Raw genomic sequence first — 16,901 nt, 5'->3', positions numbered from 1 at the left:
CAAGAATGAACCTCACTGGTTGCACAGCACATTTGAGCTTCTGGAAGAGGTTTGTTCTTGTGCGTCATTCAGTTTTGGTTGAACTTCTGCTTATGTTTTTTGTTCTTACATTTGTGTTCCGAAGATGAACGAAAGTCTTACAAGGTTTAGAATGAAATGAGGGTGAGTAATTAATGACAATTTTCATTTTGGGGTGAACTAACCCTTTAACGACCCCAAACTTTTGAACAGTAGTGTGTATGAAAAAACTCAAAACTTCTGAATGCAGTCAAAACATAAACCAGCATGAAATCTCACATTTTTAATAACAAAGAAGAGTAAATGATCTTACCTGAAGTGCTTTTCATTTTGAAATAATGCATAGTAAATGCAGCAGAATATGCAGCTGCTATATACATAGAGCAGGGTGAATTCAGGTAAAAATCTCAATGTCAAAAGTGTCCCAATTCACCTGCATTCACCCTATGCCAGCATTCATTAGTCAAAGGAGCAGTTACAGTGCCATTGTTGTGCAGGATTTGGCTGAACTCTGCACAGCCTGTGCCAGAGAGCCACCAAGTGGTGGAACAATGAAAACAACAGCTACAAATGACCTGAGCACTGGCAACATGCACAGAACAGAGGAATCTGCTGATGTTATAGAGAGGACTAATTAAACCTGCTGTCACCTTGAATGATGTGCAGATTTATCACGACATACGGAATGTAAAATGTCCAATTCCCCGTGAGGAATAAAAACACTTCAGATTGCAGAGGAAGATCAACCTTTATTTATTGAAACTGCTTGCATACAAAATATATTGCACTATAACCAAACAATGTCAACATAAAACCCAGTCTGTTCTGCTATTATGTACAAAGAAATTATTACCCAAAGTGCAGTAACGTACAAGGTCAGTCTACCTCAGTTCATTATCTACAGTATTTCATGTTTTTTTTTTTTTTTTTTTTTTCCCTTTTCAGCTCTTTTTCAAATCACAATAGCCTACGATGTGTGCAAGAGATGGTTTTACAATTTGTCATTTTCATATACATTCCAAAAAATAAATAACTAGAAAACAGTCTGTTTGGCAACACTTCAAAGATTCGGAACATGATTTTTTTTCTTCTTTTCTTTTTGGAACAGACTGCAGTGAACTGCGCCATCTCGCCAGTTTACTGCCCGCCGTGGACGTGCAGGATTTAAAAATACTGAGAGAGTAAACCATTTAACACCTTATTTTGAAGTAAAGGCTAAATTTAAGAGCCACACGAGAGGGGCCGGATGCAGCCGGGGCCGCCTCGATTTGAGAGAGTGGTTTGTCTTTCCCAACCCAGTCACAGGTTCTTTTGACATCTCCGAAGCCTAACCTTTCGTTTTCACAGGCAACTCACTTTAAAACTGGTGTATAAGCTTAACAGGTAGAGCTGGTAATTTGCCAAGGTGATCAGCGAGAGTACAGGAGCATAAAGAGAAATCGAAACGTAGAGAAAAAGAGCAAAGAAGATAACAACCGACTCGAAACGAACGGTTTTCTTGCTGTACAGTCAAAGGAAAGCAGAAAAACTACCATGGTTACCGTCACAGTAGGTTTCGAAAGAGTCGTGGGTTCAGAACAGCATCGCGTCTTAAAAATGTAAACTAAAGTTTAATGCACAAGCACTAATCGGATAAGACAGACGGTTGGCATATCAAAGTTAACATCGTGTCGCCTCTTCTTATCCCTCCCGAAGCGAATTCAGCTGCAAAAGTACAGTAGACTCAAAATTAGCGAAGATATCTAAACTTCAGTTTAGTTATGTTGACAGCATACATGTGATTCACCTGCCGAGGAAGTCTTATCACATTCTAGTTTATTATAGGTTTATAGATTATAAAGTACTTGCAGAGTAACACAAACATGATAAGTGCACATTTAAAGTTCAATCTAAAAAGAACAGCAACAATCTCTTAACGGATGACATAATATACAGAATGCAACCCCACAGTTTAACATTTTCAGTCTATGATGAGCCATTGTTAGGACAAAGACAATGTTACAGAGAGCCGATATAAGTGCTTCACACCTGATGCTGAAAAAATACAGCAGGAACGATGGCAGTTTACTGTGGCCAGCATGAACGGAAAAGAAAAAGAGCATTTCCACCCTGTTTTGTGAGAAAACTTCAGAGAAAATGTTGTTTATCATGATGGGAGGTAAAATAAGAGAAATCAAAGACATTTATTTAAAGGAACCTGCATTGCTACCTCTATAAAACGCAAAGATATGCTAAATGTCAAAATTCATATTCGGTGATGTCACTGAATTAGCGTTGATATTCGTCTCTGGGTGATTGGTTACAATTTATGACTTCCACAGTTGACTAGGTTAGTTAGGTTAATACCTTTACTACTCACAATTCAGCTATGGCAAAATATAATTCGGCCGACTTGATAGAATCCTGCTTTTCAGACATACAAAATGTTCGTGAATTACATGCAGCACAGAAAAAACACCTCTTTTTTTAGTTGTCGGCTGAGATTAACACACGTTGCTCAGACAGGTGTTGTTCACGTCTTCTTCCCTGATTTAAACATCCAAATTATGATACTATCCACACTAGTTAAAGGCACAGATCCAGACAGGAGCATTTTTTTTTTTTTTTTTTTTTTTTTGTACATGGTTTGCCATTTTTTTTTTTTTCGTTGTTTTTTTGCTAATGATGTGGCTAAGATCTCACATCAGAATGGGCTCGAGTAACCATGGACACCAAAGCGCGTAAAAACAATGTATGCCATGAGATGTGGCATAAACTTGTGCCCCGAGCGCTTGAGTTCATCCTCCAATGTGTTTCTTTCCCTTTTTTTGGACATTGTTGAAAACAAAAAAATTTAAAAACCAATTGCTTGGAAAACACTTTTTTTTTTCTTTTTCTTTCTTTCTTTTTTTTTTTTTTTTTTGAAGTCACGATTCCGTTTTTGAGAGACATTTAATCCACAGCTTCTTTAAGTTTCATAGGTAGTTATTTAGAAAGTCAATTAGAAAACCTGTAGCTTCCGTTGTGATCTAGAGACCGGTCTCTCTAATCCATGAAGACTACCAAATTCAACACACCATACACCAAGAGACCTCGTCTTTTTCCCCCAACTAACAATTACAAAGTGTGCTTTATTGTCATGTCTTGCGACAGCCCTACTGACCTGGTTCTCTTTGGCCTAATGTGTCTCTAATGAAGAAGCATCTGGATTGGTGGAGCTGAGTGGGAGAATGAGGGGAAAGGGGCACGTTATTCTTTACGAAACGCCGTTCACAACGGCTTGGCTGTCTGGGACATCCTGCTTCTCTTTCTTCATCCCTCTGTCCTTTATGGGTCTCTGCCGGTTCCCTCCACTGTCTCCTCCTGCCAAAGGTTGAGAGCCTCGACTAGTGTGGACGCTCCTCTCGTTATTGCTGTCGATGCGGATCTGGCAAACAAACAGATTGTACAAGATGAAAGCTTGGAATTAGGCATGGAATTTCTTGTTTTTACTAGCGATGTCAAAAGTACCAGTTCCAAGCGAGACACAGCTTGAATATGCATTTGAATATGAAGTTAGGTTTCTTCTTTTTAATAAAATTGATTGATTTTCTGTTTTGTTTTTTAGTTTGAAACTGCTAATACTTCAAAAACTTCCATTACATGTTATTTGTTATTTCTGTTTAATAACCATGTGGCTCCAAAGTATGGGGTAGGTGAGGGTTTGTTTTTTTTTGAAAGAAAGAAAATAATAGCTTTATTCAGAAAGGATGCATTAAATTGGTCAAAAACAACAGTAAAAACAATATAATGCTACAAAAGATTTCTATTTCAAATTAATGTTGTTCCTTTGAACTTTCTATTCTTTCATAAGAAAGCTGAACAAAAAGTATCACGGTTTCCACGAAGTATTAAGCAGCACAACTGTTTTCAACATTAATAATTACAAGAAATGTTTCTGAGCATCAAATTAGCATATTAGAATGATTTCTGAAGGATCATGTGACACTGAAGACAGAAAAAAAAAAAAATCAGCTTTGCCAACACAGGAATAAATTACATTTTAAAATATATAAAACAGTTATTTTAAATTGTAATAATATTTCAACATATTGTTTTTACTGTATTTTTTTAATATAAAAAAAAAAATAAATGCAGCCTTGGTGAGCATAAGAAATGATAATACTAATAATACTAACAATAATAAAAAGTCTTACCAACCCTAAACCTTTGAATGGTAGGTTAAACCTAAACTAAGATGTTTAGCTTAGTAATGTTAAATTAAGAAATACTTAATGCCATGTAGTCTTCAATTTGCACATTCATATTAATATTTTAACCTTTCAAATGAAGTAGGGTGTTTAATAGCATATTATATATATATACACACACACACACACACACACATGCTCAAATCATGTAATTTCACTGGCATTAGAAAAATTACCAAGATGTGTTAAATAAATAAATAACTTAAAATAATAACATATCAATGTATATTGGTGTAAAAAGTTATGAAGTAATATTAGTGATAATCTAATAGGTAAATATTTCACAATTTTGGCATTAGCTACTAACAGCTTTTTTACAGATAAAATACTAAAAAAAGTAAACAGTGTGTATATTGTAAATATTTTATTTAAACTTAGTAAGTGTAATCGGCTATCATTTTAGGGAATAAATATTAAAATGACTGATAATATGCTGATTCAGACCTGCAATGAGTCTTCCTGGGGTCTCAGCTTTGAGTCTCTGGAACTACGAGAGCGGGACTCATTCCAGTGCATGTCTTCAGCTGATTCAAGACAAAAACAAAGACTATTACAAATAATGAATACATGATTTAAAAAATAAATAAATAAAAAGCAAAACGACAGAAGGTTGTTAATGCTGAAATGTATGAAAAAGTTGTACAGTTTGTTTATACTTTTTAATTGATACAATCTTGATATCAACAGATTTACAATCAATTTTAATTTTTAAAAAAATATATTGTATTAGACATTGTAAAGGGCATTCAGACAGGTAACAGCTCTAAAAACTGACTTTTGTATCCTCCTCTTCCTCTCCCTCCACGACCTCGGGGCCCCCCGCCTCTTTTGCGTCCATCAGGGGCCCTTTTGGGGTAACCCATGGACTCCTCATCTGTGGGAGCCAGGGACCAGTCACTGAGCTCATCTCTGTGATCGGATTCGGTCTCAGATGCATTAGAGGCCTCAGAGTTGGTGCCTGGGTCAAATACAGTCCAAAATCAAGTAACTGATAATCAGATATTAACACTACGCTTTAACTGGTGGATGACTGATGCTTACATATCAAACCAATGGCTTTTATGTTACAGAAAGTAATACTACTACATGAACACAATTTTCTTTCATTTAAACGCCTGGTTTCACAGACAATGATTTAAGTCTAGTGTCAGACTAAAATGCATGTTTGAGCTGTCTTAATTGGAAGCAACTTGCACTTACATATCTTAAAATATATCACTGCCATGGTTTTATCTCAAGCTGCACACCAGTAATGTTTTTTTCTAAGGCACGTTTATAAAAACTACTTAAATGTCCTAATTAACTAAGGCGTAATCCTGGCTGAAAGGGATAGTTCCCCAAAAATTAAAATTTTCCCATGATTTTCTCACCCTCAAGCCATCCTAGGTGTATGTGAATATTGTCTTTCAGACGAACACATTCGGAGATATATTTAAAAATATCCTGGCTCTTCCAAGCTTTATAATTGTAGTGAACGGAGGGTGTGATTTTGAAGCCCAAAAAATTTATCTACCTTTTATAAAAATAATCCATATGGCTCCAGGGGATAATAAAGGCCTTCTGAAGCAAAGTGATGGATTTTTTGAAAAAAAAAAAAAAAAAAAAAGTCCATGTTTAAAACTTTATTAACTAGCTTCCAGTAGATGGCCATACACATCAATTTGTGGCAGAAGGGGTTACTCATATGGTGCAAGTTGACTTGTGCAGTAAGCATACGGTCATCTGCCAGAAGCTAGTTATGTTAGTTAAAAAAAGTGTTAAATATGGATATTTTTCTTATAAAAACCCATTGCTTCCCTTTAGAAGGCATTTATTATCCCCCTGGAGCCGTATGGATTAGTTTTATGATGGATGGATGCATTTTTTGGGTTTCAAAATAGCATCCCCCTTCACAACCATTATATAAAGCTTGGAAGAGCCAAGATATTTTTAAAATATTTCTCCGATTGTGTTCGTCTGAAAGAAGATAGTCATATACACCTTGGATGGCTTGAGGGTGAGTAAATCATGGGAAAATTTTAATTTTTGGGTGAACTAACCCTTTAATCTAAGCCCTGTCTGCAAAACCAGGCCAAAATATTTTAAGTGTGATGTCTGGGGCCACCAATTTCCATATCTAGATCAGCTCTACTTTTATTATTTGAGGCTGGTTATACCTGAGGCCAGTGTCGGGCCCCGTCTCCCTCTCCCTCCACGACCGAAGGGTTTGCCGCCACCCCGTGAGGGTCCCATTCCATTATCAGCCATGAAGGGTTTTTCTTTCTCAGGTCGTCCTGGCAGAGCTCTGGGTCCTCCACCGATCTGTCTTAGCTGTTCATCGATCTGCAGCCTCTCCATTCGCAGCTGATCAACCTCCTGAACAAGACCAAAGAAATACAAACAATGCACCATCACACAAGAAAAAAAGAGGCTAAATCAGAGTAGTGAACATCACATGATTATCTTTGGGGTATTAAGTATGTCACTAATCAACAATTGCTGCTTTGTAATGAGTACTAATGTGCTCTGAGAGAAATCTGCTCAATGAGAAGGATAACTATATATTTACATTTTCTGAAGAAAATGTACTGCTTTTTCGAGCAGAACTTGTACAAACAACTGCACAAAACAACAAATGCTAAGGTCAAAAAGCAACCCCCAGGTGTCTATGCTATTCTGGGGATATATTAAAGAAAATCTTCTTGAGAAACAAGTTAATAAATTTTACGAAAGTAAATTCTAAGAAGTTCAATTCTTGAAAAGGTTCTCATTTTCTTAAGAAAATGAGAGGTTTTAGGTTTACTGTGTCTGATTGTATGGCTGAAAACTTGCTTATCAACTCAATGAAAAACAACTTAAAGACTGTTTTTTGAGCTGCATGCAGACTTCTGTAATAATCGTAAGTGCGCACACTATTTTCATTGTGACTTGCTTAGTACTCAACGTTGCGTTTTTTTTTTTAATGGTGCAGTAAAAGCGATTTCTGAGAAACGCTGTTGAAAGTGGACTGGACCGAGCACCACAACACACTTGTAGCCAATCAGCAGTAGGGGGTGTGTCCGCTCATGATGGGGGAGGAGAGCTTAAATGAGAAGGAGACTGTAGAAAGAGAGATGGCTGAGACACATTACAAAAGAGAAATGGTCAGAGGAATAGCACTGGAAAAAGAAGGGTTATGATCAAGCAAGAGCTTTAGGACCCACATTAATATTAGAAAAGCTTTCCAGCGCTGGAGAGACAAAAGCAGGAAGGCCTGAAAACAGATGCTGAGGTTGCGTTGTTTTTACTCCATATGCGGGCAACATTGGTTTTGCTATGTTTCACAGAACCAAGATTTGCTGTTGTTGTAATGTTAGCTATAGCAACAGGACAGTTTTGAGCGTCATTATTTGTCTGGAGCTGGTGTGCTGCTGGTGACTAACAACCAACTCTTGCTTGTATACTCTTGTGTACTGTATGTTCATTTTTTGTTTTTTTCTTGTCATTTGTTCATCACCGTCACTGTATTTTTTGCTTCGCTTTAGCTATAATAAAGAGACATCTGCTCTTGCATTGCTTGTTTGTGTATTTTGGGGGCGGAGCAATGGAGGGAGGGGTGTGTTTGATTGGGTTGATTTCAAATATCAACAGTGTTTCTCAGAAATCGTATTTTAATGATTATTTTTAAGAGCCTGTCTCAAGACGGAACAGTGTGGTACATTCATTTGCGCTCACCAATAAATTCAATAAACATCTTACCTTTGGGGATTTATGACAAGTTTAAGGTTATTTATAATTTTTAAGCATATTCTTTTCAGGAATTCAAAGTCCTCTTAAGTTTTGTCTAAAGAACTATCTTAAGAGGAAAAAATTAAAATACTCAAGAATGGTTTTGGCAATACATAATATTTTTAAACATTGTTAAGTTAGGAAATAATAATTAAAAAAAAATGCAGTTTAGAAGAATTTTACTTTTATGTTTGTGAATGCAGCCCATGGTTTGCAGTCAATTCTTCGTTGTGTAACAATTTACAAAATTCTAAATTATACGGGAAGTTATACACCAAAGTTTAACTCAGGGTTTAAAGGTTTTTTTTTTTTTTTTTTTTAAATCAATAACCCCAAGTATGATCAATAGTAACTGTAATTGTCCTTGCAACCTAAAAAGTGGTTCTTACCTTTAGATAATTCAGATGGTAGTCCAGCAGAATACGTGCATTTGAAATGCTTTCCTTTGTCCCAACAAACACAAACGGCACCATTCCCTGCAGTTGCAATTCATATATGCGAAGTCAGTATGAATGATAATTTGTCACCATGAATGATAAAGACCATATAAAATAAAATCATAGTCAATTTAGGAGTTTATTATATGTATATGTGTGTGTGTATGTATGTCTGTGTTTATTAGTGATGCTCCGATCAGCATTTTTGCAGCCGTTACCGACTACCGATTTTTTGTCATGATCAGTCGATCCCGTTTATTCAAGCTTTATAGAAGTGATATGTAAGCTCTCTGTTTACGGTCACTGTTAACCCCTTACACTTACAAAGGCATTTTTAGCATCATCAAGTAGATGGTCTCATTTGATAGAAAACCTTTAAGATTTTACAGAAAATAGATTTGTCATGTTTGGAGGTTCTGTGGAGACTGTGCAGAGAACCCCAGAAAAAAGTGATGCTGATTTATTTTGCTTGCTATTCATGCCTGACATGAGGACTTTTAAAATGTATATTTGACAGGTCATAATATAAAGTTTAGGCATAATAATTGCATTAACTGCATCTGGACAAAGTTTTGTGTTTACATCTCAAATCAATCACAAGTTATGGCATTTGTTATGGCAAAAGCTAAGACACCATGATAGCCTTTTTATCAAAAGTCCAAAAACCTTTCCAAACAAAGGTGTTTTACTGAACATCTTATGTGTGTAAACACCAGAAAGAAAAAAAAAATATATATATAATTACATATAATAAGTAACAAGTAATAAGATCCTGATTGGTGAGTGATGATCTTCCAGCACTGTTTCAGATGTGCGTTCCTATTCTATGGCGCACGGTAAATCAAGACCTGTCAATCTGAGCGATCAATCCAATCAAAGCGCGCTCCAGCTGTAAAACAGTACCCAATTGGTCTCAACACCAAACCACCATACCCGAGAACTAGTTTCCATTGGTTGAACTTTCAAACGACTTTGGAAAACACTGCGTCATGATCGCAACACGATCTGATCCCAGAAGTTAAAACTTTAGCCAAGCATCATGTCATGTCACTCTGTGGGGATTTTCTCAAGATCTATGCATTACGTTTTGTTGTGTGTGGGCTCTTTACTATGGTTTACTAATGTTTTGCAAAGTTACAAAGCAGAAAGTGGCACAAAGCTTTATCTGTATAGTTTACATGCACACTGGTGGCATCTTTTTACGGTTTTACATAATCAAATTAAGATCAATTTGTGAGGTTGGCCAAATTTAGTGACTACCGATCAAGTCATAGAATGTTAGAATGTGATTATCGGCCATTACCGATCTGCGGCCGACTAATCGGAGCATCTCTAATAAATATATATATATATATATATATATATTATTATACACACACTTGTTAGATTGCATTGTAGATGGCAGTGGAATGTTCTCTAAGATATGTATTCTCAAAATTGATTAGTTGGCTATAAAACAGTCTTCACCAATTACTATGAATTAATGTAATTTCTCAGCATCATCACTTCTGCCACCCATAAATACAACAACGAGTGTGTTCAGCCACCCACTCACTGACCTCCTCTAATGAAGAAGGCTTTTTGTCATTTTCAGGTTCCACTCGAACTCTGACAACTCCCGATTTATCCACAACCTCTTGAATCAGCTTCCCACTCTTGCCAATGACTTTTCCTGCAGGACAGGGTAGAAAATAATTTAATGATTCACATTAGCCATCATGGTGCAGGACAGAAGGTCAATTTCGTGAAGGAGAATGTTGTCATTTCATTTGTCCTCACCGACTAAATTCCTAGGAACTTTGATAACATCTTCAGAAAACTCCAGGTAGCTTCTGGCCTTCCGTACAGCTTCCTGGTCCTGGAATTTAAACAAAATCCATCACAAAGACCCATCAAGATGTCTAAGATATAAGTTTTAGGCACACATATTCAAACATTCACATTTAATTGACTTTACCTACACCAGAAAGTCCTCAATAAAGCAGTTACCTCTCCATAGATGTGAAACGTGCAGGTCTCTTCATCCAGATCTATGGTTGTAACTCCTGGAATCTTTCGAGCTTGCTGGATATTCGCCCCATGGGTGCCTATGGCCAATCCCATGAGGTCATCACGCACAACAAACTGCTCATGGAACCTTGAGGCCAGTTGCCGAGAGCTCTGGAGGAAAAAAGGTGTGAGTCATACCAATGCTTTGAACCTTTTTTGGTAGCCTCAGGGTTCATATTGATGCAGAAATGAACTTTTTTATTATAAAGGGCTCTTTTAAATGTGGTTAATTTTTTAAACTTAAGCTGTTTCAATTTTATGGTTAAAAAAAAAAAAAAAAAAGGACATGTTCGATGCAGTTGTTGCTTGTAAAGAAGATATGCAAGGATGCGTCTTGTCATTAGATTGAGCACATTTGCACATGTGAAATTGCAGTGCTGGGTGATACACAAGAGTGCTTTCTGCATGAACAGTGAGTTCAAAAGCCCTCAGCAGTCCAGCTACACTTGTAAAAAAAAATTATCCAGCACTGCTTAGCCACACATTTGATAGTATCCTTCTCCAAATCAAATATACTTAAGAAATAAACTGCATTGATAAAGCACTTTTGTTAGATTATGGACATCAAAAATGATGAAAAAATATATTTTAAAGACTTTTAAAATGAATATGCGTTAAAATTATTAACGCATTTAATGCACTGGCCCCGCCCCAGACCTACGTTGTTCATCTTACATTTCACACAGTTGATTGGTGATGAACATGAAACAATGCAACAACTCACTGCGTGATGTAGCCTATAGAACGCAGTTAGAATGGCCCTAAAATTCAAGATAAAATGCCGCTGTATGAGTTTTTGCCTCATAAATATCAAGATGTAGTTAAACAATATCACACGAGTGCTGTTTTTGTCCTGAATAGCACATGCAAATGTGATATTGATTTTATACAACAGTTCAATAAATGAGAAGTTAATATTGTGTTATATTTTAGACACAATATTGTCTACTTTTGCTCAACTTTGCCAACAAAAATATTACCTATAAAGCCAGACCAGAACAGTCTCCGAGCAACACACAGCGGTGGTTCCTTTCTGAATGAATACGCGTTGAGCGAATCAATCAGGTCAACCAACGATTCAATGGCCCATTCATAAAGAGCCATTTACTTAATTCCTGAATGAATCAGCTGTTTGAGATGAATTAATGAACAAATAGATTGAATGACTCAATGACTTACTCATTCAGACATTTACCGCCACCTACTGCCAGTTTTAGTTTATCTTATCTACATCCTTTAAAAAATAATAATAATAATAATAATAATAATAAACAATAATAATAATAATAATAATGTAAGTTAAAAATTGTCATCATTTACTCACCCTCATGGCCTGTGAAGCCTAAAAGTTGTGTGCAATAAATTCTGTTGAATCAAATAATTTTTTTTCTAAAGCTACTTTTTGTAATGTCCATTTGATGCTTTTGTCATTTAACACAAATAATGACTTTAAATTGTCTTTTGGCCAATTTCTCAGCCAAATTTGATATGCGATTAATTTGCGATAAATTACATTAATTGCCACATTGCGTAGTTAATTAGATTAAAATTTTAATCGCATTACAGCCCTATATGTGTGTGTGTGTGTGTGTGTGTTTCCAGGCCAATTCGTCACATTCAACTGCATTTTTAAGTCCGAATTATTCGACCACAACATTTTATACACAAGATTTCATTACGAGCACATTTTAAGAGCTAAAACAATACCTATATGGAGCCAATGCATCTGTACAGTAAATATAGCTCTGCATATCAACAGAGTATCATATTATGCCAAAGCAGGAGCATGGGCCATCACAGCGGTGCATATATGCACGTAACACCCTTTTGCACCTGTTAAATATAGACTGTCTCTACTGCCACTCCATGCATTTGTGTCCAGTGATATGCTGCATGACTTTCTAATAGTAAAAAATAAACCAGTGAATTTCATAATAATACTATCAGGCCTCCTTGAATCAGTTATATTACAGCAATAAAATCCAATTGCACTACTGCAAAACAACAAGTACTTTACATAAAATAAGTTCTTGACTTGACAAATGACGTATGAGAGTGTTAGCAAGGTCTTTGCAGACCAGTTGTGAGTGTGGTGAACCTGACACTAGACGTCAGGGAGTCCACGGCAGTACCTCCAGCTGTCTGGTTGCTTCCTCATTCCTCAGTATCAGCGTCAGCTTTGTGCGCAGACTCCTGAAGTGCATGTCACTCAACATAGTTATTCGCTTTGCAGTGACCTCATTAACAGACTGAAAAAGAAATAAAACAATCCACTTAAGAAAACTTCAAAAACAGAAGTGCATTAAAAATTGGATTTGAAACATTCCAAATTACCAAAATAACCAGCTGCTTTTCTTCCGAGTCGTAAGTGACGTTAAAAGCTCCGATCGCTTTTTTAAAGTCTTTATGCGCTGAGTCTTTTGCACACCTATCCAAAAAAAAAAAAAAAAAACACCAGTTAAGCTACTGTATGTACCACATACACAAATTTGTACAATAGCATCCCAGTTTAAAGTTTGAAACAAGAGACAAACAAAGAATCCACTTAAATACTTAAAAGACATGAACTTACATCTGTCTTAAGTCTTCAGGAACATCTAGTCTGATTTTGAGAAAGGTGTTCTTTGATGCTGCTTTGTTGGGGTTCACAGGTCGTAGCCTCTCTAATGTGACGATTTCATTTAGCGTTGCATCGCAGGCTGCGTATTCTATCACATAAAACTAAGTGCAGGACAGAGCAACAAAATATAGTTACAATACATCACATAAATCACCATACAACTTCATGCACATGTATAGTATTCAGGAGAACCCTTATTGTAGCTCACTGTTATTTTTCAATCATTTAAATGACCATGTTTAAGTGTTACATATTTTGCTTGTACTTATTTGTACATAAACTACTAAAACGGAATCTTCTACTTCTATGGACCTTATGCGCCAGAAAAACAAGCACAAAGAATTTTGTCTTCGAACTTCCGGTTTTGCAGTATCTCTGTATATTTCTATAGCATCACTGTCGAAGAAGAAAGTTATCACGAGCATTGTAAATTTTGAGGCGGATGCCATAAATGTGAGTTGAACGGGAAGATGTAAATCCCGGTTCATAAATCCCTAAGATCTTACCTTCATGGCATGCTATACAAACCATAAGACAGAAAACAACAAACGCAGCTCTGAAAATGGGCGGGGCTACATATAGTCTATAGAACAATACAAAATAGCTTACCTCCCCTTTCACCATGCGAACTTTGGCTAGCCACCATCCACAGGGCTCCTTATCATTGGCCCTAGAGTAAACCTGTGCAGGAGACAGGTATATGTGGTAAATACACAAAAAAAAAAGTGCACTAAATATACCTAAGGTTTAAAGAAGGTTTTCCATGTCGAACGATCTTTGACAGCACATACCTCCACTTCATCACTCTCATTTATCTCTTTCTGAAAGCCGGTTGGAGGTGGAAACCGGACATCTTGGAAAGAAATCTGACGTTCTGGCTGCCAACTGCAGAGCAATAAAATATGGAAGTCTTTTTTTTATATATATACTTAATTTTGTACATGCGGATAAAGAAAATCACCTTCAGAAATCAAAGTATATATATATATATATATATATATACACATGACAAGTATATATTTATATTGAAGACAATGCAAAGCTAATACTATTTTCACCTCACAAGGCATTCATGTGCTGAAAGTGGTACTCACTTGTTCTCAAAAGACACTGTGACTGTACTCTCATGAACATCTTTGATATAAGCCTGGAAGAAATAATGAGCTATTAATTACGCACTGATCATGTGTTAAAACGTAGACAGCATTTTTGGGGGCATCACAGAAGCCTATAAACAACACAGTCCACACTGAATGATATCTACAGTGATATTTCCTTGATTTTACATTTCTATTCTAGCCGTCCATAAATACAGGCAAATTATTATTATTTTTATTTAGAGCGGATCATAAATAGGGAAAAAAATAAAATAAATTGAATGAAAAAACACAGACTTTGAATTTTGTAGGACTGTCTGTATTAATTGTAATGGTTTTCCCAGGTATGGAACCAAGCATTCAAAATTTCTGTGATATTCCTAGGTTTTTCATAAACATGAACAAATGGTTGATTTATAACCTTTTACATTACTATTCTAGCTGTCCATAAATACAGGCAAATTATAATTTCTTGCTTATTAATAATATTATTATTATTATTATTATTATTATTATTATTATTATTAATTAGAGTGGGTCATAACTTCACAAATAGAAACATTTAATAAAAATGCATTTTCCAGCCTTTCTTATGATTTCTTTTTAGGATTGTATCAATTTCAGTGACTTTTCCCAAGACTGGAAACAAGCATTCTAAAATTCTCTGACATTTCCAGGTGAACATGAAAAAATGGCTGATTTATAAACTGTTGTACCATATATTACAAATTAATTCTCCCAAACGGTATAGATAACGCCATTTTAAAGCATTCAGACTCGATAAACATATAAATTAATTTTAATTCCATTTACATTGTCAGTTCAACAGCCATATACAGATATTATTATGATGTATAACGAAATACATGACATGAATCGCCCATAAGTGGTACCATACACAGATCCAAACTGAACCGAGCAAGCACACTGACAGATTCTGGTGTCAACACAGTTGATATGTATTAATACTACACATGATATCGAATAATAGCGATTCAATCTTTAAAGCATGATCATGCAAACACTCGTCGAAGAGGCCTCGTGGGCCTACTGCACCATCGTGCATTGAGATCTGCATTCACGACGGACTGGATCAAATTTTACAAACATTATTTTCATCATTCGGTGAGTTAGGCACATACAGGAGGCATATAAGACGAGATCTGAAGCCCACCTTGTAGAAAGCTCCACTCGCTCCTCGCACTTCCACCGCGAGCTCGTCCATGACGCCAGTAATCTAATACACAACTGATCACAGCTGCAGCAGACGCGCGCTCTCTTTATCACACAGCGGTCTTATGCTCGGACGGTGTCGTAACTACCGTGTGTATCGATGTTTGTGCTCGTTTTCAAAGAAATGAAAGCAAAACATTGATGTGTAGACGGTCTGCAGCAGCCGCTGTTGAATGCATCGATGTAAACACAAGAGCCTCCCTATTTCCCCCGTCACGTGACACGGGCCCTCTTCCCTTCACTCGAGAAGACACGCCGCCGTCACGTGACTTCTTTTGCACGCCACTTTTTTTTTTTTTTTTTTTTTTTTTTGCATTTAGCTTGATGCGATACGTATTTTTTTTTTTTTTTTTTTTTTTAAAGCTACACTTAAATTAAATCCTAAAAAAAAATATAACGCTTTCCCGTTCACATTCTTACTTTTTGTTCCATAGAACACTATGAATAAAAAAATAAAATACACAAAAATAATATTGACTCTGAAAGGCTGTTTATTGTCAATGTATTGCCCTGTTCCACACAGTAACACCATAAAGTTGGATTTCCTAATTAATTTAGATTTAAGTATGTGGTAAGATGATCATAAGATGTTTAAAAAAATAAATAAATAAAAACTTTATTATAATTTGTGAAGCCAAGAAGTACATTTAACAGTCAATATCAATAGTCAATTTCATAGGCGGAGTTTTGCTGATGATTGTCTGATCATTGTCCAATGATTTTGTTTGAGCTATGAATAATTAAAAAAAAAAAAAAATAGAATTCATATTTTCTCATTTTATTTGTCTTATTTTATCATTTTAGTGTAAAATGAGTAAAGCTGTTTGTTGTTAGGATGACAAAAATTTTATAAGTTACATTTTAGGCTGATTACATTTTTAGGCTCTGCCTCAGCGGTCTAACGGCGCTCGTCAATGTCAAAATGATCGAGATGGCCAATCAAATCGAAGAAGGCGGGTCTTACTGTCGCAACTAGATTTAGGCTAAGCCAGAGCCGTTAAATATGTTTTTCAACGGCTCTGGACTAAGCAATAGAAATGTTCAGCGATAGACAGTAGGACTAGTGATGCAAACGACTCAACTTTTTATGATTTTTTGCCGTTTTGAATTGAAAATATGCGATCATGATTCATGTAGGCTAATTCATAAATGAATGTGACGAGACAATAAACGTTTTCGACATATTAGGCATACGAATAAGAGTGAATGTGCCGCACATTTTAAAATAAAATACTATTTGCAAATAGTTTAAATTGATTACTTCATAACTAGAACTAGAACTTCTTTTACCATTCCAATTTATTTATTCCCTTTAAATCCCGTTTAATCCTTTAATTCATTTATTATTATTATTATTATTATTACTAGACTATTATTATTATTATTGTTATTATTATTTATTAAATAATAAATCCCCCACCCCAGTAAAAATGTCTCGAAATGATGCATCCTATGATGTAATTTTGATATT

General features: G+C 35.8%; 1 protein-coding gene across 2 annotated transcripts; it reads right to left on the bottom strand.

The window, feature by feature from the left end:
• Nucleotides 1-747: 747 nt before the first annotated feature.
• On the bottom strand, nucleotides 748-15,664 carry fmr1 (fragile X messenger ribonucleoprotein 1). 2 transcript variants are annotated; one of them, XM_051859716.1, is made up of 15 exons: nucleotides 15,372-15,662; nucleotides 14,195-14,247; nucleotides 13,892-13,985; nucleotides 13,710-13,781; nucleotides 13,053-13,201; nucleotides 12,815-12,908; nucleotides 12,613-12,729; nucleotides 10,421-10,591; nucleotides 10,211-10,289; nucleotides 9,991-10,103; nucleotides 8,384-8,470; nucleotides 6,404-6,602; nucleotides 5,023-5,205; nucleotides 4,692-4,771; nucleotides 748-3,424 (listed from the first exon to the last, which is right to left on the bottom strand). In XM_051859716.1, the coding sequence occupies exons 1-15, from the start codon at nucleotides 15,420-15,422 to the stop codon at nucleotides 3,254-3,256; spliced, it is 1,713 nt and encodes a 570-aa protein (XP_051715676.1). In that variant the 5' UTR covers nucleotides 15,423-15,662; the 3' UTR covers nucleotides 748-3,253. The 2 variants fall into 2 exon arrangements, with proteins under 2 accessions (XP_051715676.1, XP_051715677.1); XM_051859717.1 differs by lacking the exon at nucleotides 8,384-8,470 and having other exon boundaries at nucleotides 15,372-15,664.
• Between the last annotated feature and the right edge of the window lie 1,237 nt (nucleotides 15,665-16,901).

The sequence above is a fragment of the Ctenopharyngodon idella genome, chromosome 14 (genome assembly GCF_019924925.1).
Source record: "Ctenopharyngodon idella isolate HZGC_01 chromosome 14, HZGC01, whole genome shotgun sequence".
Classification (NCBI taxonomy): Eukaryota; Metazoa; Chordata; class Actinopteri; order Cypriniformes; family Xenocyprididae; genus Ctenopharyngodon; species Ctenopharyngodon idella.
The sequence above is the reverse complement of the archived record's forward strand: the minus strand, read 5'-3'. Positions and strand labels throughout refer to the sequence as shown.

Coding starts and splice junctions, on each gene's coding strand:
- fmr1 (XM_051859716.1), bottom strand. CDS start 15,422: ATGGACGAGCTCGCGGTGGAAGTGCGAGGAGCGAGTGGAGCTTTCTAC. Junction 10,290..10,420: donor CGTTTCACATCTATGGAGAG/GTAACTGCTTTA, acceptor TTTAAATTCCAG/GACCAGGAAGCTGTACGGAA. Junction 6,603..8,383: donor ACCATCTGAATTATCTAAAG/GTAAGAACCACT, acceptor GGTCTTGTTCAG/GAGGTTGATCAGCTGCGAAT.